General features: G+C 54.4%; 9 protein-coding genes across 9 annotated transcripts; 6 read left to right on the top strand and 3 right to left on the bottom strand.

Moving 5' to 3' along the window:
• Positions 1-2,242: 2,242 nt before the first annotated feature.
• Positions 2,243-5,027, top strand: BO66DRAFT_464187 (uncharacterized protein). The gene has a single exon (XM_025652456.1). It carries the CDS (start codon positions 2,535-2,537, stop codon positions 5,007-5,009), a length of 2,475 nt encoding a protein of 824 aa, XP_025498303.1. The 5' UTR covers positions 2,243-2,534; the 3' UTR covers positions 5,010-5,027.
• A 290-nt stretch (positions 5,028-5,317) lies between these two features.
• On the bottom strand, positions 5,318-6,889 carry BO66DRAFT_385388 (MFS general substrate transporter; the record flags this gene model as incomplete). The annotated part of the gene is made up of 1 exon (XM_025646138.1): positions 5,318-6,889. One exon carries the CDS (start codon positions 6,887-6,889, stop codon positions 5,318-5,320), a length of 1,572 nt encoding a protein of 523 aa, XP_025498302.1.
• Positions 6,890-7,833: 944 nt separating this feature from the next.
• BO66DRAFT_475752 (uncharacterized protein) lies at positions 7,834-8,495 on the top strand. Its single transcript, XM_025653274.1, has one exon. It carries the CDS (start codon positions 7,844-7,846, stop codon positions 8,486-8,488), a length of 645 nt encoding a protein of 214 aa, XP_025498301.1. The 5' UTR covers positions 7,834-7,843; the 3' UTR covers positions 8,489-8,495.
• Positions 8,496-9,082: 587 nt separating this feature from the next.
• BO66DRAFT_396142 (GFA family protein) lies at positions 9,083-9,812 on the top strand. The gene has a single exon (XM_025648398.1). The coding sequence runs from the start codon at positions 9,306-9,308 to the stop codon at positions 9,795-9,797; it is 492 nt and encodes a 163-aa protein (XP_025498300.1). The 5' UTR covers positions 9,083-9,305; the 3' UTR covers positions 9,798-9,812.
• Positions 9,813-10,180: 368 nt separating this feature from the next.
• BO66DRAFT_336154 (Zn(II)2Cys6 transcription factor) lies at positions 10,181-11,785 on the top strand (the record flags this gene model as incomplete). Its single annotated transcript, XM_025644272.1, has 3 exons — positions 10,181-10,472; positions 10,522-11,053; positions 11,110-11,785. 3 exons carry the CDS (start codon positions 10,181-10,183, stop codon positions 11,783-11,785), a joined length of 1,500 nt encoding a protein of 499 aa, XP_025498299.1.
• BO66DRAFT_396139 (SDR family NAD(P)-dependent oxidoreductase) lies at positions 11,765-13,363 on the bottom strand. Its single transcript, XM_025648397.1, has 4 exons — positions 13,259-13,363; positions 12,950-13,203; positions 12,575-12,854; positions 11,765-12,501 (listed from the first exon to the last, which is right to left on the bottom strand). The coding sequence occupies exons 1-4, from the start codon at positions 13,293-13,295 to the stop codon at positions 12,233-12,235; spliced, it is 840 nt and encodes a 279-aa protein (XP_025498298.1). The 5' UTR covers positions 13,296-13,363; the 3' UTR covers positions 11,765-12,232.
• A 274-nt stretch (positions 13,364-13,637) lies between these two features.
• On the top strand, positions 13,638-15,462 carry BO66DRAFT_396138 (uncharacterized protein). The gene has a single exon (XM_025648396.1). The coding sequence runs from the start codon at positions 13,872-13,874 to the stop codon at positions 15,288-15,290; it is 1,419 nt and encodes a 472-aa protein (XP_025498297.1). The 5' UTR covers positions 13,638-13,871; the 3' UTR covers positions 15,291-15,462.
• A 618-nt stretch (positions 15,463-16,080) lies between these two features.
• BO66DRAFT_336123 (uncharacterized protein) lies at positions 16,081-17,315 on the bottom strand (the record flags this gene model as incomplete). The annotated part of the gene is made up of 3 exons (XM_025644268.1): positions 16,081-16,504; positions 16,582-17,069; positions 17,154-17,315. The coding sequence occupies 3 exons, from the start codon at positions 17,313-17,315 to the stop codon at positions 16,081-16,083; spliced, it is 1,074 nt and encodes a 357-aa protein (XP_025498296.1).
• A 1,022-nt stretch (positions 17,316-18,337) lies between these two features.
• Positions 18,338-26,343, top strand: BO66DRAFT_475746 (type I polyketide synthase). The gene is made up of 10 exons (XM_025653273.1): positions 18,338-18,655; positions 18,733-19,513; positions 19,571-19,682; positions 19,736-22,921; positions 22,972-23,166; positions 23,226-23,939; positions 23,998-24,204; positions 24,266-24,343; positions 24,399-24,473; positions 24,536-26,343. The coding sequence occupies exons 1-10, from the start codon at positions 18,595-18,597 to the stop codon at positions 26,270-26,272; spliced, it is 7,146 nt and encodes a 2,381-aa protein (XP_025498295.1). The 5' UTR covers positions 18,338-18,594; the 3' UTR covers positions 26,273-26,343.
• The last annotated feature ends 543 nt before the right edge of the window (positions 26,344-26,886 follow it).

The raw sequence follows: 26,886 nt of genomic DNA, 5'->3' as shown, positions 1-26,886 counted from the left end.
CACAGTATACTCATCGCTCCAGTGCGGCAAAGATCGTACCCCGAAAGCTTTAGGAAAGACAAACCATCGATATCAAGCCCACCACTGAGATCAATGGTAACTTTTAGTACCGTGCCCGTCTTACTAGCAGGCCAGGTGATTGTCAGTTGATTCCAGATGAACCACTTCTCGCCTACCCATCTACTGAGAGACGGAAGGCATTTTAAGGGATGGGATCTTCCAGAGTATGGGTTTGGGGTATATTGTCCGATACACAGCGGTATGAGCGAAGAATTCAGAACAGTAACCGGAGGCCTTGAAGCCCGGGTCATTGCATCAGCTTCGTCACGGTACAGTCACTTACTCTCGACTTTTGTGCATGGACCCGATGACTAGGGGGTCAGTCGTCTGAAGAGTTGATTTCAGTGCGCGCAATGACAAAATCCGGGGTGTAATTCGCTACTGCATATTTTCTGCGAACGAATAGCATGGCCGGAAGATCCATATCGAAGTTCAACCTTGCGAATTTTCCAGGGATTCTAGGGCAGCATATAAGGAGGTTTCCGGTTAGACGTCGTGGTGAAAGGATGGGGGCAGGTTTGACATAAGAATTACCCAACACTGGGAGATCGGCATTATGTCTCTCGCGGAGAATCCATCGACGCAGCATTTTCTCTCCTCGACTCTCTTCGACGGTCGGCATCACGAGGAGGAGAAGAAGAAACAATAGGAAGAGGAAGAGAAAAAGGGAGAAGATACAAAACTTGAAACAATTCCAAAGGGTTAGCTGGTAGTATGTCCCTGGGAAAAGACTACCAAACAGCCCCTGACAACCTTTCTCATCGGTAGTCAATTGATGAGAGTACGATCACAACTAGGTGTGGAGCCAGTCACCCAGACAAGAAGAATGAGAGACCCTCATTTACCACCCCTATCACCTCGAGGCGCAAGAAACACTTTAGCCTTGCGTGACTTGAGAGAACTAGGAGTCTCAAGAAGTAATCAAGGTGATTGTGGCTTTTTCGCTTGCTGAATGTGACGAATCGCATAACAATACCGTAAGAGAAGCAAGCCATTGAGGTCCTTCCACTATGCTTAGACAGTGATGACAGCTCGTGTCCGTCTGGCGCGACTTGTTTTCACAGGGGCACACTTAGAAGAAACTCCTAGTTCCATTAGGCGACAGGCTAGCCACACCTCATCCAGAACTTGTCATGCATCTGAACAACAGAGCAATCGGGACCTGGACGCGGGCGCGCTAGAGTTGCTAGTATTGCTTTTCTTAGATTCACCAGACGCACAGAAGGCCCAAGTACCATGTGGATCCATCACATGGTAACATTAGAGCTGATTGTTTCCCGGCCGGAGGTCGGAGGATCAGAATGTCACTTGAAAATGTAGGAGATTTTCTGGACGGGCTTGCTCTCACGACTGGGGCTTCTGAACCGCAACGGCGACCTTGTTATACCCATCAGTCTTTCATAGCCCGCACACACATTTCGAACACAAAAGCCGAATCCACTGGCTACAGAATGTTTAGTTTCTGGTGGGGTAAATGCAAAAGCTGGTGAGGGCCACCGCGCTTAGAATTGCATGTCTCCTTTTCAGCTCCCGCTTGGTGATGGTTCGAGCGAGACCACCACAGCTATCCGACACATCACGCCGCAAGACCAAGGCGTCGTCAACATATTTTGCGACGCCATTGGCTTGATTGGAAAACTTAGTCCTGATGACTCAAGCTGAGGGTAAGGGATTCCAAAATAATATGCCCATCTCGATGTGATGGGGACTAGTAGGGTGAGGTAGATGGGACTGTCAGTCTCTCACGTCGGGGATTCTTTCGCACGGGAATTCTGGCTGACGCGTTCATTCTGATGCCAGCTGAATGGACTGGCGCACGCAGAACCCATGGCTGCCACATGGGCTGCTTGAACATGACACCGATTGGACGGACGTCTGTTGCCGCTCGGCTTGAGTCAACTTGCGCGGCCCCTCCGAAAAGAAGGCGGGATTGGGCGGAAGCTGAAGAGGACAGTGGGCGAAGCATTAATAACGCGGTAAGAACAAGCGATGGGCGACAGGTGAGGAACTGAAGTATGCCGAGGGTGGAGGCACGGGCAACGAGGCCCGGCCCGTATACAACAAACCATGGGGTAATTCCAGCCGACGAGCCCTAATCCCGCCACCCCAAGTTCCTGCATCCACTCCGTGCCTCAGCTTCCACCAGCTGGAAGATCACAGCTGAGCAAGAATGCTCAGACCAGAGCAACGATGGATGTGCTCAGCTGAAAAGAAAGAATATGACTCTGTTCATTCACATCAGCGAAACCGTAATCACTTCAAAATGTATAAAGGGCCCAACGAATCCAACCAGAAGCCAGTAGACTCAGCAGCGAACATTTCATATCTTCACCACACTATTACACCATCCTTCTGCAATTCACCAAGTCTTGTGCTTTTTTTGATCTTTCGACCACAATCTTTATCCCTTCCTTTCCTTACACGACACAAATCTCTTTGAAGTCGTTTTTTTCGAGCTCATTCTCATCGACGCTATGGCCCCCGCTATTTTGAATGAACCTGAGGTCCCCATTACTCCTCTTCCTATCACCAAGGGGCTTAGCGGGGCCACCAAGTCAGCCAAGGGCGTTGACAGCTTGACCACAGCCCTGACCAAACTCAATGGCAATGGCGCCGTCAAGGCGCCCGCCAACGGCCATTCCAACGGCAAGGCAGATGGTTTCAGCGACGATTTGGCCGTCGCCAAACCAATCTGCTTTTTCCCCACTGAGGAGGGAAGTTCAGATGTGCTGAGGGTATTGGACTACAACCCGGCAATGCTGAATGATGCGTCTGCCATTGAGTGGATCGCAGGCCAGCTTCATAAGGCCAACATTGTCAACAGCCACCAGCTTCACAAGCTGGAGGTTCATCATGTTGAGACAGAGCATGTGCAGGATGCCGAATATATGCAAGATATCCTCGGGCTCAAGCGAACGAAGCACACCTCCGATGAGAGTTACATTAAACTCCGGACCAGTATGACCAAGCACCTTCGGAAGGCCCAGGCCGACTCGGAGGGCCTCATGGTGACCATCGCCAAGCTGTCCGACGAGTTGAGTCTGGCGCAGCGGGCCGAGGCACTCGCCAAAGCCGACAGCAAGGCGGCGCACGCACTCCATCAGCAACTTAAGGCAGAAATCGAGACCGTGCGCCACGCGTTGACCCACGCCCGCGAGCAGCTGATCAAGCTGGTCAAGGAGCGGGATGATGCGGTGCTGGAGTCCGACAAAGCGGAGGGACTCCTCAATATCCGGGATGCAGCTGTTGCGCGGCTCGACGCCGAGGTGGAGCGGCTGGTGAGCCAGGTCGATTCCTTGCGAGTGAAACTCTCCGATGCTATCAAGGCCAGAAATACCGCAGCGCTCGACGAGCTCAAGACGCGTCAGCAACTGACGCGCGAGCAAGACACTTGTTCGACCTTAAGAAAGAGGGTCGCGGAACTGGAACACAAGCACGAGGCCAAGGCGGAATTCATCAGGGGTCTGGAAGCTACAATCCACGAGCTCAGGGCCCAGCTCACCCACGCCAGGACGAAGGTGAAGGAGGCATTGGAGGATAAGGAGGGCCTCAAAACCAGATCCCGCGAGCTGGAGGATCAAATGCGCGATGCTGTGGAGGCGGCAAGTGCCGCTAATGACACTTTGGACGTGGCCAAGAAGCAGCTCGAAGAGGCTATTTCTACTCGAGAGCACGCGGAGGAGCAACGCACTGCGGCTGAAATCGCCTGGACTCGCGCCGAGCTGGAGAAGCAGGATGCGGAAAGCAGACACCGAGCCATCCGAGAGCAGTTCATGAAGCTCGAGGCGGATTACGCGCAAGAGCAGCGCGAGAAGGCGACCCTGAAGGAGAAGCTTTCCAAGGCGGAACAACGCGCAGAGTTAGCTTGCCACTTCACGCAGGAGGCAATCGAATGGGGTCAAGCGCTCAATCTTACCAACCATGAACTGTTCGAGCAGTACAAGAAATCCTATAATGAGAAGGTCCAGGCAATTGAGCTGCGGTTTGCGGAAGGGCGTGAGAGAGCCGACTGGCAGGAACAAGCCAGACTAGCCCAGGCTAAGGTTCGGGAGCTGACCGAGGCCTTCTTCAGTGTCTCGAAGCAGAAGGATCGTGCTCAGAACGTCTTGGATGAATTCCAGAAACAATACAATCAGCTCAAGGAGGGACACCTCCACGAACAGCTGGGATCCCAAAACAAAATCGACCATCTCCAGAAGGAGCGAATGAGGTGGGAGAAGGTGAGATCGAAGCTGAACACCGAGATCGATATGGCCAAGATCCAAATTGAAAAGGCCGAGGCGGCGAAGATCCAGGCCGAGGGGGCGCGTCAGAAGGCAGAGGCGGAGTCGGTGGAGGAGGCGAGGCAGCATGCGAAAGAGTTGGAGGAAGCGAAGGGGCGAAATCAGAGAATGGCGAGTGGGTGGGAAGAAATCGACCGCGGCAATAAGGCCCGTATCGACGAGCTCTTGAAGAAGACTAAAGAGAAGGACGCGACGATCAAGGACCTCGAGAAGGATATTGCCGACATGCAGAAAGTCTTGAGCCACGGCCACAGCTTCGGGAAGATCGCGATTCACGACATCTTCCTGGGCGGCCAGCGAGTGCAAGACGAGTCGATCTACCAGACAATCGGAGAACACTATGGATCATTGGAGAAGCTTCCCCTGGTGCGATGCTTCCCGGATGAAAGGGACAAGAAGAAGAAGTTGGCGGTGGTGTACACTGTCAAGGGAGAAGAGATTGCTCGGACGGTGGAGGTTGGAGTGAATGAAGGATTGAAGTTCCCGGCCAGCAGCAGCACTACTACTGCTGCTCCTGCCACCAAGTCCACTCCTGCCACCAAGTCCACTCCTGCCACCCCTGCTACTGCCACCCCGACTGCTACTACCACCACTACTGCCACCAACAATGCCCCCGCTAAGGCCACACCCGCTGCTGCAGCCCCGACTACTCCTCCAACTGCTTGAATGTTGTTCCACCTCCACCTTCATGACTGTCACTCCTTACGATCACTCACTGGCAACCGCCTTTTTTCCTTATCTGGCTGATGCGTTTTTGTATTCCATCTCGCGCCTCCCTTAACTGCATACATTCTTTGCTTTTTTTTTTCCCCCATGATTATGTCTGTGTCCAATCTATGTGCATAATGGTTCCTACTCATTAATTATTTTTGTGTGTTGGATTTGTGGAGTTTTTAATGAAAATCTATCAAACCATCACATTTGCATATAAGTCAGCTGTAAAAGGCAGGGAAACTAATACAAAGGTAAAATAATCAAAGAGAATCATGTTCCCGTTTTTCATCAGCAGTCAGCTCACTGACCGCTTTGGGGATCCTGCCCCAGATCATCAGAATGATTAAGCTGGCACCCGCCACCCCGACCCCGAACCAGAAAGTGGCTTTATAGCTTTCTTCTAATCCCCCGTCCTTGACCACGGCGGACTGGATGATGTCGGTGAAACCGAGGACGAAGGCGACTCCAAGCTGCAGCACGGAATTCAACACGCCCCCGGCCAGTCCCTGCTGCGAAGACGGGACGGCGGTGGTAATGAACACTGTCATCAGGATCGTCGACAGGTCGATGCCAATCGTGCTGAGAATGGCGGAGGGGAAGATCCATGCCCAGTAGCTTCCTCCGCCCGCGGGGATGAGAGCGAGAAGGAGTTGCGATCCCACGGCGGCGAGCCCGGAGATGATCATCAGAACATGACCAGGGACGAGATGTAAGATGTACCCTTCAATGACGCTGACGACCAGCCCCACGACGCCAATCGGGATGTACCACACGACGACCTGAAGGGGCGACGCTGACAAGACATTTTGGAAGTACAGTGAGCCATTGACGGAGAAAATGCCCCAGGTCCCGTAGAGCAGGAGGAGGGCAATGAGTAAAGGGGTCATGGATTTCACGGCGAAGAGGGACGCAGGCAAGAGTGGATCCGAGACAACATGCTGTTCGACGTACCACGTCCCGGCCAGAAACAGTATGCCCAGGAGGAAGGTCGCCAGGACATACGGCGTTTTCCATCCCGAGGGCGCATGTGCGGATTGCGTGATCGCGAAAATCGTGAGAACGAGTCCGCACACGATGCCAACGCCACCGACATAGTCCATTTTCACTTGCCTGCGGGAGTCATTGGCCAGGGTCGAGTACGGCATCGCACAGATTGCTGTGGCGAGCGTGATCGCTGCCAGTGCAGCGCCGATCCAGAAGTAGTAACTCCAGCGTAAACATTGACCCACGACCCCGGCAATGGCAATACCACCAAAGAAGCCTAGAACGCCCGCGGTGCCATAGATGGCGAAGACGAGATTCTTGCGAGGCCCGGGCCGGTAGAGGGAGCCTATGATCATGACCCCATTCGGGAGAAAGGCAGCAGCTCCCAGGCCCTGAAGTGCTCGACATATGTTTAACATGACAGCGCCAGAACTGAAACCTGCGACCACGCTCCATATAAGAAGCCATGCAAGGCCCGCGAAAAAGAGCGGGTATCCTCCCCAGATATCACCCAGACGGCCGAAGATGAGCAACGTGCTCGAGATCACCAGCGAGAAGGCAGTCGCGGGCCATACCTGCGAAGCCTGGGGAATCTTCAGGTCTTGGGCGAGGGGTGGCAAGATGACCGTGAAGCCTGAGACGAAGAACTCGGTCAAGAACTGGGACATCACTATGCCAAAAAGGCAGAAGAGCTCTGTCCATGGATTGAGAAACGCAGATGGACGTTCACATCCAAGCCGCTCGATTCGAGCAGATGGTGATTCATCCCGTGGGATTTCCGGTACGTTTGACCGAGAGGTGTTTTGCGACGGCGTTCTCAGAGCTCCGCGTATATCCTCGACAGCCATGGTGTGAACTTTCAATGTCTCTGTAGGTTGAAGGTTGCAAGGTATTGCTCTCTTAGAAAAAGTCCTTCAGGGCCAGAAAGATCCGGGATGCGATTGAGATTTGAAGTATCCCGACAGCAAGTGACCGCCTCAACGATTGTGATGTTTACGGGCTTATAAATCACTAGCTCTGCGATGACATGCTTGAAATGAGTTGAAGAAAAATAGAATAGAGTTTTTTGTGTCAGGAATAGGTAAAAGCATGGTCTGTTTCCTTGATACAACTGTATATAGTACTACGTAGTTTGATCAAACCCTTACCAATGTTGAGCCAAACGATCGTTCTGATACGTCCCGCTCTCGGAAGACATCTCCACTAGAAACTTCCAAACAAGGCTGCCAAGATACTAGCTCCCGCGGCCACCTAAAGACTCAAAAAAAGGCAGGGGCAAAGGAGACTTGTGATTGGTTAATCAGTAGTTCGATGTTCCAACGGCGACAATTTGCTTTATAAGCCTACATAGCGTATAGTTGAATACGTAGCAGTGATATATAATCACGTATGAGCAAAGATAAGAATTCTGCCTTGGGAACTGACGCTACACATCACGCTTGTCTGCCCTTGAGCCTGTACGATGAGTGAAATCTGACGTCCACCAAGCGAGAATCTATACCGGCTGCTAGCGCAAAGATCCTGGCTCCAACAAAACGTCCAGTCCCAGCATCACGGTAAGGGCTTTTGCAATTTTGCCTTCTTGCAAGCTCTACTATCACTCTACTGACCTTGGAACTGAGCAGGAAATGCCACCAGTCATCCATTGTGTTCGCCATGGGGAAGGCTTTCATAACGTCGGTAGCGGTTGCTATACCATTCCTGACCCACGTTTGTCACCCACTGGGGAGAATCAATGCGAATCGCTCCGTGAAGGCGCCTTCCGTAATCAGGCGGGAATTTCCCTTATCTTGTCGTCACCGATGTGCCGAACCCTTCAAACTGCAGCTCTGGTATTCCAGCCAGCTCTGACGTCGGCCCTCCAATCCGAAAGGATTCTCGCCTTCCCTGACGCTCAAGAAACGTCAAGTGACCCGTGCGACATTGGCTCGGACCCAGAAATCCTCCGACGCATCGTGGAAAAAGAGAAATGGCCGGTGGACCTGTCTTTGGTGAATGATGGCTGGAACCAGAAGAAGGCTGGATCTCGCTATAGTCCGAGCAACGATGCGATCCGTGCTCGCGCCCGCGATGCTCGACTGTGTTTGCGGGCGAAATTACGGGAGCTGGTTTCCAATGGGGCTGACGATGCGGAGATTGTTCTCGTGTCACACGGTGGATTTCTGCATTACCTTACGGGCGACTGGGAGGATGCATATCGCCACCCGGGTACTGGATGGGACAATTGTGAGACGCGTGCTTATGTATTCGAAAGTGACTTCAGGTCCGATCACGATGAAGAGGCCTGGTTGATTGAAACAAGAGAGAGTCGGTTGAGGCGTGGTAAAGATCATCCGATGTATGGAAAGGAGGTTCAGGGCAAGCTTTTCACTATAGCGATGGAGCGTTGGCAGGGCCAAGGGCTGCAACGACCAGACGAAGTAAATCTGGACTCGAAGGTTAGATAGATTGAAAGACCTGTATAGTACTCAAGGCCCACAAGATGCAAAAGACATATGCCTGTGTGCAATCCCAGGTAGGAAGGCTCAATTGAGTGCCCGTTGTACGCAGGTCACGCACATGCATCCTTTTCTGGCGGCGTTGCAAATGTGAATATATGTGGCTCTTGGAGTTCTTTTGCCAAGGGCTAGATCCTCACTCACTGTTGCAGGAGATGGTAAAACGACATTTCCTTTTCTTTTCTTTCTCGGTCCTTTTTTTTTTTTTTTTTTTTCTTTTGACGAGAGACTGTGCGAGCAAGTTTCAGGAGAACGGGTCATAGAAAATGTTGACATCTGTTGATATGGATCTCAAGAGCAGAATGATTGGAGCATAAGATATTAAGAAGCAGGCCTGTGCGTCACTCGTTCCACCAGTCATCTGACTCTATATCGCGGCCTTGCTGATGATTGGTTTACACTCTCCTATAATCACCCTACATCTATAATTCAGCCTGATTGACCTCACATATATCATTCTGCTGATCAGCCAGCCTCCCATTTGCTATCGTGGTGATCAAACCCCTTCTGCGTGCTATGAGTATGCCATCCGCCTGTGGGCGATGATGTCATACTTTGTAGTTACTAGGTAGTTATCTATCTGGAAGTTTAATATAACCCCCTTGGCTTACCAATCTACAACCAAAAACTAGTCTACTTATACTGCAGCAGAGATCACGCAAGTCCCCCCAGCAGACTTCTCCATAGTGTCGCAACTCCGCACGATAGCCTTGTCTTGATTCCTCTGACCTCGCCATAACAGCACCATCCAGCAGCACAGTCCACCATGTCAACCTCCTCCACCTCCACTACCAACCGCTCCCCGGACCCCATCGTCGTCTCCGGAAGCTGCTACTGTCAACGAACCACCTACGCCACAACCGCCCCCTTACACGGGCTAACATACTGCTACTGCCGCATGTGCCGCCTCCTGCACGGCGCTCCCTTCGCAGCATTCACGAACGTGGAGTCGTCTCATTTCCACTGGACCAGGAGCGACCGTCTGGTCGAGATCAATCTGAGCCAGTATGCCACTCGCACGATCTGTGGTGACTGCCGCAGTCCCATGACGATGGTCTACCATGTGAAATCACACGAGGTGGGCATTGTGGCTGTTACGGTTGATGAGAAGAACTCTAAGGGCAAGGTGCCGGAGACGGTTGGGGAGCATATCTTTTTGGAATCTAAGCCTGTTTGGTTTGTTATCCCGGAGGATGGCGGGGAGCGGAGCATGGGGATTCTGGAAAGGATGAGGGGGGTGGTACCGGAAGGGTTATAGGCATTTTGGTCGATCTCAGAATCAGAAGAATTGCAGATCCTCGAGGCAGGTGATGTAGTAGGGATTCTTTTATTCTACGAATGCCTCGTATGACCCGGGTCACATCATGGATAGTACATGAGTATCTATGCAGACTTCAGACTCAATACCGAGTAGCCCATGTGACCGTAAGTTGTTTCCCCCGATGTGGAAACCCGGGACTTGCGTCTTGGCTTCCTTCTTAGGAATAGTGCGAGCTACCAATGATCGAATTGGTTATGTATGCCCAGTGCCAGGTGGGTAGTAGTAACTAACTTATGGGTAGGTGCAAAACTTAGCTGGAGAACCTGAACTCTCACTTTTCTTACGACTCGACCACCAAAGATTTCTGGATTTCAATGAGTATGAATGCCGCTGCTGTGGATTGTGCCGATGTTCCATGTTGGACTTGTCGTCGCCAGCGCCTCAAGTGCGACCGAGCCCTCCCGCACTGTGGCAAATGCACATCTTCGCAGCGACCCTGTCTGGGATACAGCAAAGGCAAGCCTCTGCGATGGACCGACAGTGTGGCAAGCCGCGGCAAATTGACGGGCAAGAAACTGCCACGTCGAGAGCAACACCTCTCACTCAGCAGAGTGCTGAATGACCCCGGCTTGCAGGATTTGTCGCCGTCAATGCGAGACTATATTGCTTATTGTAAGTTGAGTGCCTGAGCCCATTGAGTCCTGGACTGATTGAAGGTCAGTTGAGCAACAGTGTTGTCAGGAGTGGGTGCTATATGATTTCGAGGGCGCAAATCTGTTCAAGGAGTCCATCCGATTCATTCCCTCCTGTCCGGCATTGTGCCACGCGGTGGTGTCCGTGGCAGCTCTCCATCTAACCCTCCGAATTGCATCGGCTCAATGCAACGAAGGGACGATGGCATACAAGCCAAATCAGCATGAGGTACAAGTATCACAATCGGTGGATCAGGTGCGCCAGACGTACCAGATCCCAGCATATCACGATGCTCTCTACCACAAACAGCGAACTCTCAGCTTCTTGAGAAGCGAAGCATATGCGGGATACTCCTGTAATCCGGACGGTGTCGTTGCATCCATGATAATGTCCATATGGTTTGAGCTCATGGATTCGGGACGAGATACCTGGCGATACCATCTTCGTGGACTGAGACAAGTGATGCCAAAACGCACCTTATCCCTCGCGCCCTCTAGGGAGGGAGCACCGGCCGCCGACTTGCCTCAAATGGCCGAATACTTTGACACAAGCTACGCCGTGTAGGTAGAGTCCAGCCTAGTCTGGCCAAGCCGCGGTCACTAATTTCATGTTCCAGTTTGGAAATCATAGGGTCGACGTTTGTGAAAACCAAACAGCCTTGGCAGCCGCTTTTCTCGACGTCCCCTACTTTCGACATCTTGAAGCGCTGTGAGTCCCAGACATGGACCGGGTGCCCTTCACCTCTTCTCTACGTGATCTCCCTCGCGAATACGGCTGCTTCAAGATCTCACGAAACGCCACCGGATTTATTTGCCCACATTTTCTCCCATCTGCACAACTTCTCTCCGATGCATTGGGCAGTTGCGGATGCGGAAACCCACCACATGAAACCGAGATTCCAACTTGCCTGCGTGTGGCACGCGGCAGTCGAGATGTACGCGCTGCAAGTTCTTCCCGTCCCTTTCGAAAACGATGTGCTCAAGAGCGCAGGGAGAGCCAACAACTCACTGGATTCGGCCCTTCACCATCTCAAATCCGTGGATCCGGCGGATGTCCATCTCAAAGGACTCCTGTGGCCTGCCTTTGTCATTGGCGCCGAGGCGCAAACCATGTCTCAAAGGGCAGTCATCACTGATGTGCTAGAAAGTCTGTGGACACTGTGGCGCTGTCACAATGTGACGAATGCCCTGAAAGTGCTTGAGAAGATCTGGGCCCGTCAAGCTACGGAAGGGTCATCTCGACGTTGGATCGAATACGTCTATGAGTGGGGTGACGATTGGATGTTCATATAGCCAGTCATAACTATTACATTGCCCATACATCCGGACTTTCTATCCTAGGCAACCATCCCGACACAGGCACTCCACATGCTCTGAACGAATGTGTTCTGGCACCATCGACGAGAGCTTTTTAGATGGAAGGCCATCATCTTGAATGATACGAACAGCAAGAGGCTGATGTCGCAGTCGTCAAGACTGCCCAAGCGCTCGGAGTCAAAAATTGCATTTGTCGTACCGCAGATTATTTGTAGGGCATGCATACATCTTGGCCAAGGCTGGTTGGTAGCTGGCTGCTGATAAAGCGCAAAAGGCAAAGGTTCTAACCCATCTGCAACATCATGGATCGAGTCACGAGGTGCCTAATCTGCGGCCGTACTTAACCCGGGGCCGGCCACGGAAGGAGTTAAGAAGACCCGACCGCTCCGAGTCTTGAACTCGAAGTTTCCAAAGCTGTAGCAATCACGAAAATGGTTGGTTGGACAACTGCAACGACGACCCCCCATCCACCACCAAAGTATGGCCATTGATATAGCTAGCCGCCGGCGACGCCAGAAACACCACCGCATCCGCCACCTCCTCCGGGTCCGCCAGCCGTCGCATGGGCAGATCCCCCAGCATCGCCGCCTTGACGGCCGGCGCCTGGTCCAGAAACTGCTCCATCATCGGTCCGGACACGTACGAGGGCGCCACAGCATTGATTCGGATCCCGTTGCCCGCGTTCTCAAGGGCTGGGGTTCCAGATCAATCAGTGTCAGCACCAACACGAGAAAGAGATACATTTAAAAAAGAGGGAACCCTCACCAGCTGTCTGAATCAACCCTTTCACCGCGTGTTTGGCGGCAATGTAATTGCCGACACCCAAGAATGCCCCCTCCGAGGCCAGCGAGGTTAAGATCACGATGGAGCCCCGGGCTGGCTTTCTTCGCCTTCCGGCGGTAACCGACTCGATCGGTTTCTGGCTGGCCATGGCCCGGATCATCTCGCGGACGACCAGGAAGCACCCGATATTGTGCACCTCGTCCATGCTTCGATACGCTTCTAGGCTCATGTCGCCGATTGCGGTCTGGTTGGCAGCGGGGGTCTTTTGGTTTTTTTGGGTCGCGAGTGATATGTGGTTAGCTAGTAGTCAATCATGATTTCGCATATGGAACAGCAGATATGAGGAGTTCGGCTAACCCCGGCGGTCGTTGCGCAGATATCGATGCGGCCATACCGGTCCTTCGTCTTGGCGACCACCTCTTGCACTTGCGCCTCATCGCGCACGTCCACCTGGTAAGCGGTCGCCTCGTAGGCTGGTCGTCGCTCCGCGAAGACCTCGTAGCTGGACTCAGCGGTTTCTTGGGCGTGAGCGAGATCGATGTCGGCGCAGACGAGAGTGGTGAGGCCCTGCGCGACCAGCGTGTGGGCGACTGCGCGCCCAATGCCACTTCCTGTGCATTCGGGTTAGTTTCGATCCATAGTCATCTATAAGGAGGACGTATGTACCAGCACCAAAGACCAACGCGACACCTTCCACCTGCATATTTGGGGGCTATGGGCTATGTAGAGCAAATTAATTTTTTTGGTGGTGAGTATGGGGTTTAAGCAGATTGGTCAGTTGATTGACTCGCCGGCGGCTTTCATTATATTCAAGTACTCAAGACTCTTGCGAGGTACGTACTTTTGCAGTCCCAAATCATTCAATTCGTGAAGCTCTAGCGTGACTGTAACGGGGTCATGCATGGTAAGTTACTGTACGTACTTTTCACTTACTGTTAGCGCGTACGCCGTCCCGTTAGCGCTGAGCGTTAGTGCTTACGGTGTCTAAGAACTTATAAGGATCGACCGGAGACTTGCTGGAATCGAATAAGACTGGGATTGAGGGGTTAGCCGTGGCAGCGGAGCTTCCCATTGTTGGTCATTGCAAGATACGGCCAGATATCGATGCTGCGAGCGAGCCAATTGATCCTAGCCTCCAAGTCTCCAATTCATCGTTTTTGTTGCCCGCCATTGCACTATTTCAACTCCCTGCCATGGCCAGCAGCAGCAGCAGCAGCAGCAGCAGCAGCCGTCGCCACTCCTCATCACCTAGCAATCACATTCTCTCATCGCTTCAATCATGCCGTGGACTGCAGCCAAGGACTCGCCCAACACCTTCACACGACCCCTCGGTCCCAATGAGACTTTTATCAAGTTAGTCAGTGACCCTGGCCACCCCCTGGGTCGGGAACACTGGGCCGTCAACTACACCGTCGCCATCCAACCTCATGGGGATTCGGCGACTGCGGATCTTCTCCCGCCCCTGATCCGCTACAGTTGGTTGCATTTGCGCTTCCAGCACCCAAGTCTGGCTGCGCATCCCGACGCCTCCAACGCCAATCTCGTCTACACGGTGCCTGATTCGGCCGATGCGCTTAGCCAATGGGCCTCCGAGACCTTCTCCGTCGAGGCCGACGCCCAGTGCGCCGACGATGTAATACGTCGCATTGCCCCAGCCCCGGACGCTCGACTGTACTACATCCCCCAAACCGGCGAGCTGCTCCTGCACAGCGCACACTGGCGGATGGACGGAGTGGGCGGCCTCCTTCTTTTGGGTCAACTGGTGGACCTGATGGCCTCGCACTGCGAGGAGGAGGGGAAGCAGCAGCTGCGGCCCGAAGACGCGTTTGAGGCCTTCTCCTGGGGATCGGAGGTAGAGCGGCTTGCGCCCCCCGTGGAGGAAGCAGGCAACATGCCCCTCGCGGCGACCGAGGAGCAAAAGACCATTGCCCACGGAGCGGTGGGGACGTTTGCGCTGGCGGCCGGGGCGATGGGGGTGCCGTATCTGGGGGACGGCTCGACGGTACCCTCGGGTACACGGGCCGCCGAGCTGCGCTGCTCGCCCGCCATCACCGCCGCCGCCGTGGCCGCTGCCAAAGCCCGCGGGGTCAGCATCACCGCGGCGGTGCATGCCAGTCTCGCCGCCGTCAACTTCCGCCGCGCCATCGCCGACCACCGCCACCAGGGCCGCCACTACACCAGCACCATCAAACAGTCGCTGCGCCCGTACCTGCCCCCGCCTTACTCAACCCCGGCCATGGCCGCCGCGCTCTTCACCTCCGGCTGGCTGGCCCGCGTGGACCCTGCCTCCAACACCTGGGAGGAGATGGCCCGCAAGTACCAGGCCGAGTACCAGAAAGGGATCAGTAGCGACTATCTCCAGGGCCACCGCGAGTATGCCTCCACCTTGGTCGAGGTCATTCGCAACCTGCCCACGCCAGAGGAGCCCCCCAGCGATATCGATATCAGCAGCATGGGCATCATGGAACAATATCTGCAGCGCGAGTATGGCACCCCTGGGCGTGGGTTCAGTATCACCCATGCCGGAGTCGGAGTGGAAATGCTGTCGCGCCAGGGCGTGGTCTTTGTCTGGACGTTCCGGGATCAATTGACCCTTCGTCTGGTGTACAACGAGGCCTTCCACTCCCCTGAACAGATGACGGAGTTCTTGAAGGACGTGCAGGCGGACTTGTTGACGCAATTGCAAGTGGCGGAGTAGATGTTGAGAGCGCAAAACAGAGAATGCGACCGGTAGAAGAGTGTGACATGTGGGAAGAAGAAGGCATAAACCACCAACTTACTATCTCTCAGCCATAGTAGCCATAGTAGCCAGTAGCCGTCAGCATGCAACGATAGTATGAATTCAATGATAACAGCTTACTTTCTTGGAACTGAAGATATACTCTCTACCATGATTATTCATGACAACACGGCCATGCACCCCAAGTCAAGAGCTGCTGGAAAAGATTGCTACAAGATTGCTAAAAGACATGAGGATGCAGACATCTCCAGAATTCAGGAGGAGGGGAAGGTGAGATCGGGTCGGATCCGCAGCCCCTTCCCCAACACGACAATCCCTAAGGCCTCTCGAGCCAGGCTGCTCACCGCTCGCCACGCCCATGTTGATTGTTCTTCGGCCAGATATCCTCACGCAGCTGACCTCATCACTCATCCACGTCCCCCGACCAAAGCCGCACCTTACTAGAGCCGCCATAGTACTTGAAACGCTCCTTCACCTTTTGCCAAGGGTCTTCGAAATTTGGCTTAATTGAAGGGGTTTCCGATCGGTACGAACAGGAACTTGTGCTGTACTGTAGTTGCCAGCTGCCAAGCCATTTCGTCGCTGACCTGCTAGTCTGCTAGTATAGGTATTCATATCTAAATACGACCTGACGAGTATCACCGTTCGGCCAAAGAGAATGTCAAAACATCGAACCAGCCGATGGTTGGCTCCAAGGATTGCAGATTCTATCACACACCCAACAAAAAGGCAGAGGCAATCTCCGCAGTCAGACACTCTCCCGTGTTGCTTCGAAGGTAGTGTTCACATAAATGTGATGCCGGCTATCTTTCGGAGTTCTCTGTGGGCTACCGCTGTCCAGGAGGATGGCCTCTCGATCTACTCCCTCTGCTACTTCCCCGAGAGGATGGAATGATCGTTTGCCACTCAACAACTCCGCCGTATTACTTGGCTTGCTGGCGGATGATGATAATGAGAAGGCACTATTCCGGAGCGGCTGTGTTCTTCCGCTCCTTGCGAGCCAGCGACGCCCCAGGTCCGTGATATTCGGGAGGCAGACCGACAGGAGCGAAATCGGGCCTTCACACTGCACCCAACAGATATATTCGATGGTGGTCCAGGTGAGATCGGCTTCCAGGGCCGAACCCGCCTTGAGAAGAGTGATGAGCCGACCGACAGATACGACGACCACTCTGAGAGCACACACGCCCATTGTTAGACCAACTGAAAACTTTCTCCCTTCTTCTGACAAAGGGAAGGGAGCACTCACGAGTACCCACAAATGAAAAGGCCGATGAGCATGGCCTTCTTCGCCCGAGTCATATGCAACGACCAGAGCAGAGGCAGCGGGATCAGCAGGATGATCAGATCCAGGATGGCACTCGGGGCCGCGGTCCCCGTGAAGAACTTCCACTGCGTGAAGCATTTCGAACCGGCCACGGCTTCCCACGAGGCTCGTACGGGTGTACACTGAAAGGCCGTGGCCAGCCACGCCCCGATCAGCCAGAAGACGCACAGGGCACCCACCGCTGCGAGTGTCGGGCGGACCCAGGGGCCTCCGCCCCGTTGGAAGATCCGATGGTAGAAGCAGAGCACCGATAACTTGGGGAAGGTGATGCTGGCATCGTACAGGAAGGCGGCCGCGAAGATGATCTTGGGACCCGCGAGTTGATGGCTGACGGGTAATGTGGCGATATGACGACCCAATCCCAGGGAGATCCAGTAGAAGATTAGGGACGATTCAGCGATAATGAAGGGCTAGAACGATTCAAGGGGTCGGTCAGTCACTCAGCTGATATGTCCAATCTTTCTTTCGTGGAAAATGGGGAGGACGGTCCGCACCAAAGTCAGGATGGCAAAGGCATCATCATAGCCAAACCTGTGAGTGTGAGAGCTCCAGATGGACCAGCAGCGGAGGGCGACCGAGGCTACAGCTAATGTGAGCATTACCACACAAAAGGCAATGAGCCCCGGTTGCTGGTTGCCATCGGTGTCAGAAGACATCGTATGTTATCTACCGTATCTCTCTTTCTCTCTCTCTCGGATTGGAAGGATTGGAAGGGAGCTCATAAACCGAAGCCATTCGACGAAAGGAGGGGGAAGCCGATCAGAAATCAGCCTGACTGACCATGGCCATCCTGTTCCGAGACTACTACTTAATTAACCCACCCATGTAGGAACCCACCCATGTAGGGGGGGGCAGAGGGGCGAGGCTCTGGCGCTCTGCAGGATTAGTGCCGTGGCATGGCTGCATGATTTAATATATCTAACATTGGGGGCGGAAAGATTTCGTTACACAATATGTGGTAATTTATTTGTCCCCTGCCCCGAGTGCAAGAGAATGAGGGAAAGGTATCATCACATGTGGACTTTTGGCCATAGGTGTTCTTTCCAGCATCTGGAAACTTAATTGTATCTGATCATTTCTGATAAAACAACCGACTCAGAAAGGTTTATGGCAAAATGTATATGGGTATAGGGTTTACCCTGAAAGGTACAGTAATTCAAGCCCATCTGGGCATTAAGTAGATCTAGACTTTACAAGTCTAAATGAAACCCCTCACTCACACTACACTAGCTTGACAATAGATACACACAGTAACCTCGGCTCGAGCGAATCCCTGTCAGAGCAGCACTCAAGGACCCACTCACCTATCACGTTGGCTGTGCCGGCAAAACGCACGACCAGCACGGGCTAGATACTCATAGTCAACTTAGACTCAGACCACCACATCGGCATCCGAAAGTCTGCTCCGCCACCCGCGACGGGAGAGGCGGGACCCCGGCTAGGGCTAGAGTTCCCGTACTGTCACGGGTAATTACCTTACTTACCTAGTACGTTACAGTACAGTACAGTCCACTGGCACATAGACTAAGGTAACTTAATGAGTGACCAATCCGTGAGACAATTCTACTAGTGCCGCTGGCAAACCATCCGTGATCCTCACGCAACTTGGAATCATGGATCCACACTCGCCCTTCTTCTCTGTCCTCCGCCTCCCTCCTCGTGTTTGCTACGTTCCCACATTTCGGCCCCCTCATCTTGGCTATCGCCGCTGGCCTCATGCTAACGAGTCATGGCTGGAACGAAAAGTACGGTGGGTTCGGGACGGCACATCACATAGATACCCCTGGCCCCCGCGCGCTCTGATCAAAAGGATCGATTAGAAGGGGAGGAAGCTTTGCGCACGTCCCCTACACCTTTTACTTTTTTCTTTTTTTCACCTTCCCACAGAAAGGTGCATGTACTGTGTACTGTACCTAGCAGCCATCACGATCTACAATGGAGCACCCAGAATTGACTCCTGCGCGCCAATGTGAACCAGTCGCCATCGTGGGCATAGGTAGGAGGAAAAGCAGCTACCCCTTTCTCACTCCTGTATCGGTCTATGTTGACTCGTGCAATGTCTTGCACCTTCAGGATGCCGCTTACCAGGACAAGCGTCCTCGCCATCCAAATTATGGGAGCTGCTCGTGCGGAACGAGACGGGCCACGGCCCCGTCCCACGCGAGCGCTACAACGCCGCGGCGTATTACCACCCGGACGCCGAACGGCCCGGGAGCATCAACTCGACGGGGGGGTACTTCATCCAGGAAGATATCCGAGCGTTCGAGAACGCCTTCTTCGGCATCAACAACCTCGAAGCCACGTCCATGGACGCCCAGCAGCGGAAGCTCCTCGAGGTGACCTACGAGGCGTTCGAGAACGCCGGCATGCCCTTGGAGAGGGTCCAGGGCTCCAAGACCGGCGTCTACGTGGGCAACTTCACCAACGACTTCCTGAACATGCAGTACAAAGACCCCGAGTACTTCTCCCGGTACAGTGCCACCGGGTCGGGCCTGACCGTGCTGGCGAATCGCATTACCCACTGCTTCGACCTGCGCGGCCCGTCGCATGTGGTGGACACGGCGTGCTCGTCCTCCTTGTATGCCCTGCATTCGGCATGTCTGGCCCTGGAGGCCCGCGACTGTGACGCGGCCGTGGTGGCGGCCGCAAACCTTATCCAGTCGCCGGAGCAGCAGATGGTTGCCGTGAAAGCCGGCATCCTGTCGCCAGACTCCATGTGTCATACCTTTGACGAATCGGCCAACGGCTACGGTCGAGCTGAGGGGGTGTCGGCCGTCTATCTGAAGCGGCTCAGTGATGCCCTAAGAGATGGAGATCCCATTCGCTCCATTATTCGAGGAACCTCGGTCAATGGGTAAGTTTCCCAATTACACAGTCGCCAGCCCACAATGTTGATTCCTCCACGTTTCAGGAATGGTCGGACACCAGGCATTGTCCAGCCCAGCGTGGAAGGGCAAAAGGCCGTCATTCGGGCAGCGTATCGTCGGGCAGGTCTGGATCCAGGAGACACGGACTACGTCGAGGTAAGCTTAAACTCCCGCATGCTGGGGCGTGTTGACATGCTGATAACGGATAGGCGCATGGAACCGGCACCAAGGTCGGGGATCCTATTGAGGTCGAGGCCATATCCGGGGTCTTTCATCATCACACGGGACGGCCGACGCTCGTTGGGGGCATCAAGCCGAATCTGGGTCACAGCGAAGGAGCGAGCGGTATCTCGAGCCTGATCAAAGTCACTCTTGCGCTCGAGAATCAGTTGCTCCCTGCGACGGTCGGGGTGAAGGCTATCAACCCCAGCATTCGAACTAAGGAATGGAACGTCGATATTGTTACTGCCAACAAAGCATGGCCGGTATCCCGCGTCCCGCGAGCCTCGGTCAATTCTTTTGGTTTTGGAGGCTCAAACAGCCACGCGATTCTGGAAGCAGTACCGAGGGACCAACGGACCAGCGCCGCTGGGAATTCGCCGATAGAGGGGCATACAGAGGACAGGCTCTATCTCTTACCTCTTTCGGCTCGGTCTGAGACCTCTCTTCGACAGATGGCCAGTAACTTGGCTGATTTCGCTGCTGCTCAGTCGGGCCATCCTATTCAAATCAATGATCTGGCTTTCACACTAAGCTGCCGTCGCTCCAGGATGGCGGCTCGTGGCTTTCTCATCGAATCCCAAGCGAGTCTAAACAAAGGAGTCAATGTGGCGAACCTGAAATTGCGAGAGTCGGCCAGCGAAGGCGCACCATTGCCGTTGGTCTTCGTTTACACCGGGCAGGGCGCACAATGGACTGGAATGGGGAAGGGGCTTCTGAGCCAGAACAGCGTGTTTAGAAAGACTATCGGTTATCTTGATTCGTGCCTCCAAGCTCTTGATCCTTCAGATGCGCCCGCCTGGACGCTGGAGGACCTTTTGCGCGGTGACCAAATGTGCGATACGAGCGCCGCGGACATTTCACAGCCCCTGTGCACGGCGGTGCAAATTGCATTAACGAATCTTCTCAAAGACTGGGGTGCTCTACCAGAGATGGTAGTGGGTCACTCCTCCGGCGAAATCGGAGCGGCGTATGCGGCCGGGGCGATCGATGCCCGGCAAGCCATCCTTGCATCGTATTTCCGCGGAGCTGCTGTCGCCGACGATCCCACCGAGGGCTCCATGGCTGCCGTGGGACTTGGGAAAGATCAGGCCGCGGCGATCATCGAGGAATATGCGTTGAGAGACTCTGTAACTGTCGCATGTGCAAACTCGCCGGAGAGCATCACCGTAAGTGGGGATACAGTGGCCGTGGATTCTCTACTCAAGGTGTTCCAAGAGAGAGGCATCTGGGCTCGAAAATTGAAGACTGGAGGCAAAGCATATCATTCGCACCATATGAAAGCTCTGGGTCCGAGATATGAGGCCTCACTCCAGCGCTATTGGGATAAGGCCACTAATGGCCACAGTAACGGGCTCGTTACTGGAGACGTTGATGGTCCGGCAACATCAGTGGTCATGATGTCCACCGTGACTGGTCGGCCGGTAACCACAAGTCAAGTCGGGACGCCCACCTACTGGCGTACAAATCTCGAATCTCCGGTGCGATTCGATGAAGCCATCAAGACCATCTTGGCGAAGACGAGCTATCATCTGGTAGAACTGGGTCCGCACTCGGCGTTACAACTCCCCATCAAGCAGACTGCCTCCACCCTCGAACAATGTCGCTATTTTTATGATTCCGCTCTCATCCGTCACCAAGATGCGTCGTTGACCATCCTTCAAGTTGCCGGCTCACTATTCTTGCACGGGCACGATGAGCTTCGATACCGTAAGATGCTTGCCGATGGATCTCGGCCGCATGTCTTGGTTGATTTGCCTCCTTATCCTTGGGATTATAGTGCTCCCACACTGTGGTCTGAGCCTCGCGCTAGTATCGAGTTCCGCCACCGCAAATATCCACGGCACGATCTCCTCGGATCCCCACTGGTGGGAGGGAGCACCGCAGGGGTGACGTGGCGAAACATATTGAACCTGACGGAGATCGAATGGCTCACGCATCACTGTCTGGGCCCGTCAGTGGTCTTCCCTGCCGCGGCATATATTGCAATGGCCGTGGAGGCGATGTGCCAGGTTGCAGGTCTGCAGCTGGAAGATTGTCCGGGTGTAGAGCTTCGTGATCTGAACTTCATCAAGGCTCTCGATATGGACCCGGAGAGAAAGTCAACGGTGGAGATCTTCACCGAGATGCAGTCGATGAGCATTTCCAGCCTGACAAGCTCTGACAAATGGTGGAGATTCCGTGTGCTCTCGATTGACAGTGATTCCCAGTCGACCTTGCACATGAACGCGGCCGTTCGCCTAGCGGAAAAAGCCTCACCGCGGATTACTCGAAACATCAAGCTCGACAGGTCAAACATGCAACAAGATGCGGTCCGTGTCTGGTATGACAAGTTCACTCGAGAAGGGCTCAACTGGGGTCCCCAGTTCGCGGTCATGGAGGAGGTTTTCCGAGACCGTGCGCGCGCGGCTCACGTAGCAGCTGCCACCACACATCTCCAGCGTGGTGAACCCTTCGGTCAATACATCGCCCATCCAATCTCCATTGATGCGATGCTGCAGACGGCTTTTGTTGCAACCACTGCTGGCTGGGTGAGCAAGCTCCGAGCGACGGTTCCGGTTGCGATGGACTCGGTCTACATAGCAGCTCCGTCGGCCCTCGACATGGATACCGACAAACCGTGGTGCATTGACACCAAGTCAGAGAGTGTAGGGTTTGGAACGGTGAAAATCGATGCGGAGCTGTTCAACTCGTCTGGCCAGGTCTTGGTCAGAATGAGCCAAGCTCGTTGTATCGCCTACCAAGGGAACAAACACACGGAAACCCCTGAGCAACGCAATCCACTCGTGCGAGCGGCATGGAAGCCCGCGCTCTCGGCGCTAACTAGCCGGGGCCTTGACGAGTACCTGAACCGATTCGCACAGAGCTACAGGTCTAGGGAATTGCCTGATGAGAGCGTGCTGCGCCTGGCCGGTGCCTTGGATTTGGCCTGTCACCAGCGCTGTAACAGCAATATCCTCGAACTCGGCGACCAAAGCCAAATAGCAGAAGCTGTTCGTGGGCTTCTACGAGTTGACTCCTCTTTCAGGAGGTATAACACCTACTATCGTGGGGTCCTTGCAGACGGTGATCTGGTAGGTGGGGAGGTTTTTTCAGTGACTGCAGACGAGCAGAACTCAGAGTGCCCAGGGAGGATCCCCCAGGACAAGAAGTTTGATATAGTCCTTGTCCCCTCGGTATGTTTACTACTGCTTCGCGAGTTTGACTGGAGACTGATATGTGGTAGGTTGATTGCTGGACGCCGGCTCTTTCTAGCAGACTTACACCAGGAGCAACTGTCATCGCGGTAGGGGATGCACCGCCCAGTGACGCTATCACTTGGACGAATGTCATCAAAGAAGCAACTCCCTCCCTTGTCACAGTTGCGACTTTCGGCAGCCTTGCTAGGAAGGCAAAGGCGGATAAACCCCCGACAATCGTGGTAAGTGCCTATCTTATTCGACTACCTCCAAGCACGTCTGATTTCTGACAAAGGTACAGGTGACCCGAGATGACAAGATTACACCCCTAGATCTACAGCTTCAAAAGACCCTACAAGGACATTTCGGAACTGTCGTCGACATCATTGGCTTGTCCCAGGTCAGCCCCGCGACCGTTCCGGACCGTTCATTCGTCGTATCCACTCTAGAGCAGCAGCAGCCTCTGCTGACCACGATCAACGAGCATGAACTGGCACAGCTCCAGAGTATTACCGATCGCGTAGCGAAGATTGTATGGATTGTCAATGGCGGTTTCATTGGGGGAGAAAAGCCCGATTTTGCGCCCGTTTTGGGACTCTCCCGTGCGCTCATGCTCGAGCAGCCTTCACTCCAATTCGCGGTTCTCGACATGGGCGACGAGACATCATCGACCTCATCATCTGCTGCTGCTTCTGCTGACACTCTGCGGAATGTTGTTCATGTGCTGGACCGACTGATCCACGACCCGGAACCGGACTTCGAATTCGCGCAACGGGACGGCGTCCTCCATATCTCTCGCTGGGAGCCAGACGAGCGCCTCAACGAGACCTTCCGTCTCAAACAGAACAGGGACACCGTTGACCTCTCTCTATCAACCGCTCGAGGCTGCAAATTGGGTATCAAGGACCCGGGGCAAATGGACACGATCCACTTTGTGCAGGAGGAGCATCATCCAACGGCCTTGCATCCGGACTATGTGGAAATCAGCGTGAAAAGCGTCGGTATGAACGCTAAGGTAGGCACCGCGCTGGTTAAGGCAATATCAAAAGAGGGGTCGGTAACGAGAAACATAGGATCTGTATGCTATCAGCGCCAAGGTCGACACCAAAGATGCATCGTGTTCGTGCGAATGTGCCGGTGTTGTTACCGCGGTAGGCGGCAATGTTTCCGAGTTCAAGACCGGGGATCGTGTCGTTGCAATGGCCCCCGGCCATTTTGCAACCGTCGAGCGCTTCCCACATTGGGCCGTGTCGAAATTGCGCGAGGAGGAGGATTTCACGGTACGTGGAGTGTTTCGTGTCTCTTGATTACGCACGCAGAAGGCTCACGCATCATGTGCAGACGACCTCCACGATTCCGATTGTTTTCTCAACGGTCATTTATGGATTGAAGTACCGGGCGCATTTGCAGCCGGGAGAGGTAAGTGCTGTCGGCTTTGCTTATCTCGCATGATCTGGGGCTTACTCGGTGCAAGACTGTTCTCATTCATTCCGCTGCCGGAGGAGTTGGACTTGCGGCTATCCAATATGCGAAACACCTCGGAGCAAAGGTAAGGTCGCTAGAGAGGAAGTGGTCCTTTATTTGGGTCATTCATACTGAGTCACTCGATAGATTTTCGCCACTGTCGGGAATGAGTCCAAGAAGTCATTCCTGGTTGAGAAGTACGGTCTGGATCCCGCGCATATTTTCAGCTCGCGCAATTCCTCCTTCCTGCCTGCCATTATGGAAGCGACGTCTGGTCAGGGAGTTGACGTGGTCTTGAACTCGCTCACCGGGGATCTCCTGCGCAGCAGCTTCGAAGCCTGTGCCGACTTTGGCCGCTTCGTCGAAATCGGGAAACGTGACATCCTCGACCATGGGGTCCTGGACATGTCCACATTCGGCTGCAACGTCTCCTTCATGGCCTTCGACCTGTCCAACCTCTATCTCTCCACCAAGTCCGCCCATCATCAACTCTGGAAAGCCCTCCTGACGGAGAGTCTGGATCTGGTGCGTTCCAAGATCTGCGAACCTTGTTTGCCGATCAAGACCTTTGATGCGTCGGATATCACCGACGCGTTCAGGCACTTCTCGCTGGGCACGCGACTGGGCAAGGTGACCGTGTCGTTCCAGGACCCGAACACCGAGATCAAGGTGATTCCGTCCAAGTATGAAACAGCCTTCAGTGCCCACAAGTGCTACCTCATGATCGGGTGCCTGGGCGGGCTCGGTCGCAGTCTGTCCAAGTGGATGATATCGTGCGGGGCGCGCCGCTTCATCTTCATGGGTCGATCCGGTACCGACAAGCCCGAGGCGCAGAACATGGTCGACGATCTCCGGGCCCAAGGAGCCCACGTCACCGTGATCCGGGGCGATGTGTGCCGGTACGAGGATGTCGAACGCGCCGTCGCAGCCGCGGCAGACTGTCCCATCGGGGGCGTCATCCAGGCCGCCATGGCGCTCAGCGAGGCTCTCTGGAGTGAAATGTCGCACCGTGCATGGCACACGACCCTGGGGCCCAAAGTGCAGGGCACATGGAATCTTCACCATGCGTTGTCGCGAAGCCACCCCCAGCTGGACTTTTTCGTCATGACCTCCTCCATCTCCGGCACCGTGGGCACGGCGACCGAAAGCAACTACTGCGCGGCCAATGCCTTCCTAGACGCGTTCGCGCGTTACCGCAACCACCTCGGACTACCGGCCATCTCGATCGGCTACGGCATGATCTCGGAAGTCGGGTACCTGCACGAACACCCAGACATTGAGGCCCTGATGAAGCGCAAGGGCATCCACCCCATCAACGAAGACGAGCTCCTCCAGATCATGAACCTGGCGCTCGTGAATCAAGGGCCCCCAACGTGGGACTCCCGCTACGACCATCTGGCAGGCAGCCACCTCCTCACTGGAGTCGAGTTCATCGGTCTGCACGAGCAGCGCGACCGAGGCTTCGAGGGCGACAACCACGTCTTCGCCGATCCACGAGCGGCACTATTCACGGCATCCTTCGCCCGTCGCCGCGCCGCGGGCGAGTCACAGCACAGCACCGTTGCGGCGCAGCATCTCCCCGCGGACATCGCGCGCGCAATGCTGCTCCGCGACCAGCAGGATCCCAAGTCGATGCTCCCTGCCCTGCGCGCGGTGGTGTCGAAGAAGATCTCCAACCTCATCCTCCTCCCGGAGACGGAATTGGATCCAGATCGCCCCCTGGGCGACTTTGGGTTGGACTCGATGCTGGCGGCCGAGTTTCGGACGTTTGTGTTCCGGACCTTCGAGGTCGACGTCCCCTTCGTTGTTCTGTTGCAGAGGAATACGACGGTTAACCTGCTGGCTGAGTTGATTGCTCAGGGTTTGCTGCAGGCGGGTGCTTAGGTGCTGGGCTTGGTTGTGGTAGTCGTTTGGTAGAGGATAGGGATGACGTTGTGCATCATAATCATAGCAATAGTAATGGAAATTGTGTACAGTACTTTCTTGCATGAAGGATATGAGATACACGTGGCGCCCAACGCAAACAACAACCGTGGACAAATCGAGACCGATCCAGGCGTGGGACAAGACCGAGACCCTGCGAGGCTCGATTGCTCATCTCATCTCATCGATGACTCACTGGTGTTATGATGGTAGGTAGCCTCGCGCACTAAGCGAACATCTGCCTCTCATCTGCCTCTCAGCCTTCCCTCAGCGGTAGAGTAGCCAGGCTACTCACCGCCCACTTACTCCCTAGTATACCCACCTTGCTTAGTCCTTTCGGTCTTCCTCTCAGATAGCCTCACCTAGCTGCATTCATCACACCTTCATCACTGAACACCTCAGTAAGTAGTGCTTCTTCTGTCTTCTATTGGGCGCTTGGGTCACTGAAGTCCGTCTACCTAGTACCTAGGAGACGCCACTGTCCCTCCAATCTAGGCTTCCAAGGTCTGCCTCCTGCTGGTGCCTACCAAGATGGCTACCTATATTATGGAAACGGGAGCCTGGAGAGGCTGATT

This window comes from Aspergillus aculeatinus (assembly GCF_003184765.1).
Source record: "Aspergillus aculeatinus CBS 121060 unplaced genomic scaffold BO66scaffold_79, whole genome shotgun sequence".
NCBI classification, from domain to species: domain Eukaryota; kingdom Fungi; phylum Ascomycota; class Eurotiomycetes; order Eurotiales; family Aspergillaceae; genus Aspergillus; species Aspergillus aculeatinus.
The sequence above is the reverse complement of the archived record's forward strand: the minus strand, read 5'-3'. Positions and strand labels throughout refer to the sequence as shown.

Excerpts from the sequence above, each read along its gene's own strand:
- BO66DRAFT_396139 (XM_025648397.1), bottom strand. The coding sequence starts at position 13,295 with ATGCAGGTGGAAGGTGTCGCGTTGGTCTTTGGTGCTG. Across the intron at positions 13,204-13,258 it reads CGCGTTGGTCTTTGGTGCTG|GAAGTGGCATTGGGCGCGCA; the intron begins GTACATACGTCC and ends CCGAATGCACAG. Across the intron at positions 12,855-12,949 it reads TCTGCGCAACGACCGCCGGG|ACCCCCGCTGCCAACCAGAC; the intron begins GTTAGCCGAACT and ends AAAAACCAAAAG.
- BO66DRAFT_475746 (XM_025653273.1), top strand. The coding sequence starts at position 18,595 with ATGGAGCACCCAGAATTGACTCCTGCGCGCCAATGTGAACCAGTCGCC. Across the intron at positions 18,656-18,732 it reads AGTCGCCATCGTGGGCATAG|GATGCCGCTTACCAGGACAA; the intron begins GTAGGAGGAAAA and ends TTGCACCTTCAG. Across the intron at positions 24,474-24,535 it reads CGAAACACCTCGGAGCAAAG|ATTTTCGCCACTGTCGGGAA; the intron begins GTAAGGTCGCTA and ends GTCACTCGATAG.
- BO66DRAFT_396142 (XM_025648398.1), top strand. The coding sequence starts at position 9,306 with ATGTCAACCTCCTCCACCTCCACTACCAACCGCTCCCCGGACCCCATC.
- BO66DRAFT_464187 (XM_025652456.1), top strand. The coding sequence starts at position 2,535 with ATGGCCCCCGCTATTTTGAATGAACCTGAGGTCCCCATTACTCCTCTT.
- BO66DRAFT_475752 (XM_025653274.1), top strand. The coding sequence starts at position 7,844 with ATGTGCCGAACCCTTCAAACTGCAGCTCTGGTATTCCAGCCAGCTCTG.
- BO66DRAFT_396138 (XM_025648396.1), top strand. The coding sequence starts at position 13,872 with ATGCCGTGGACTGCAGCCAAGGACTCGCCCAACACCTTCACACGACCC.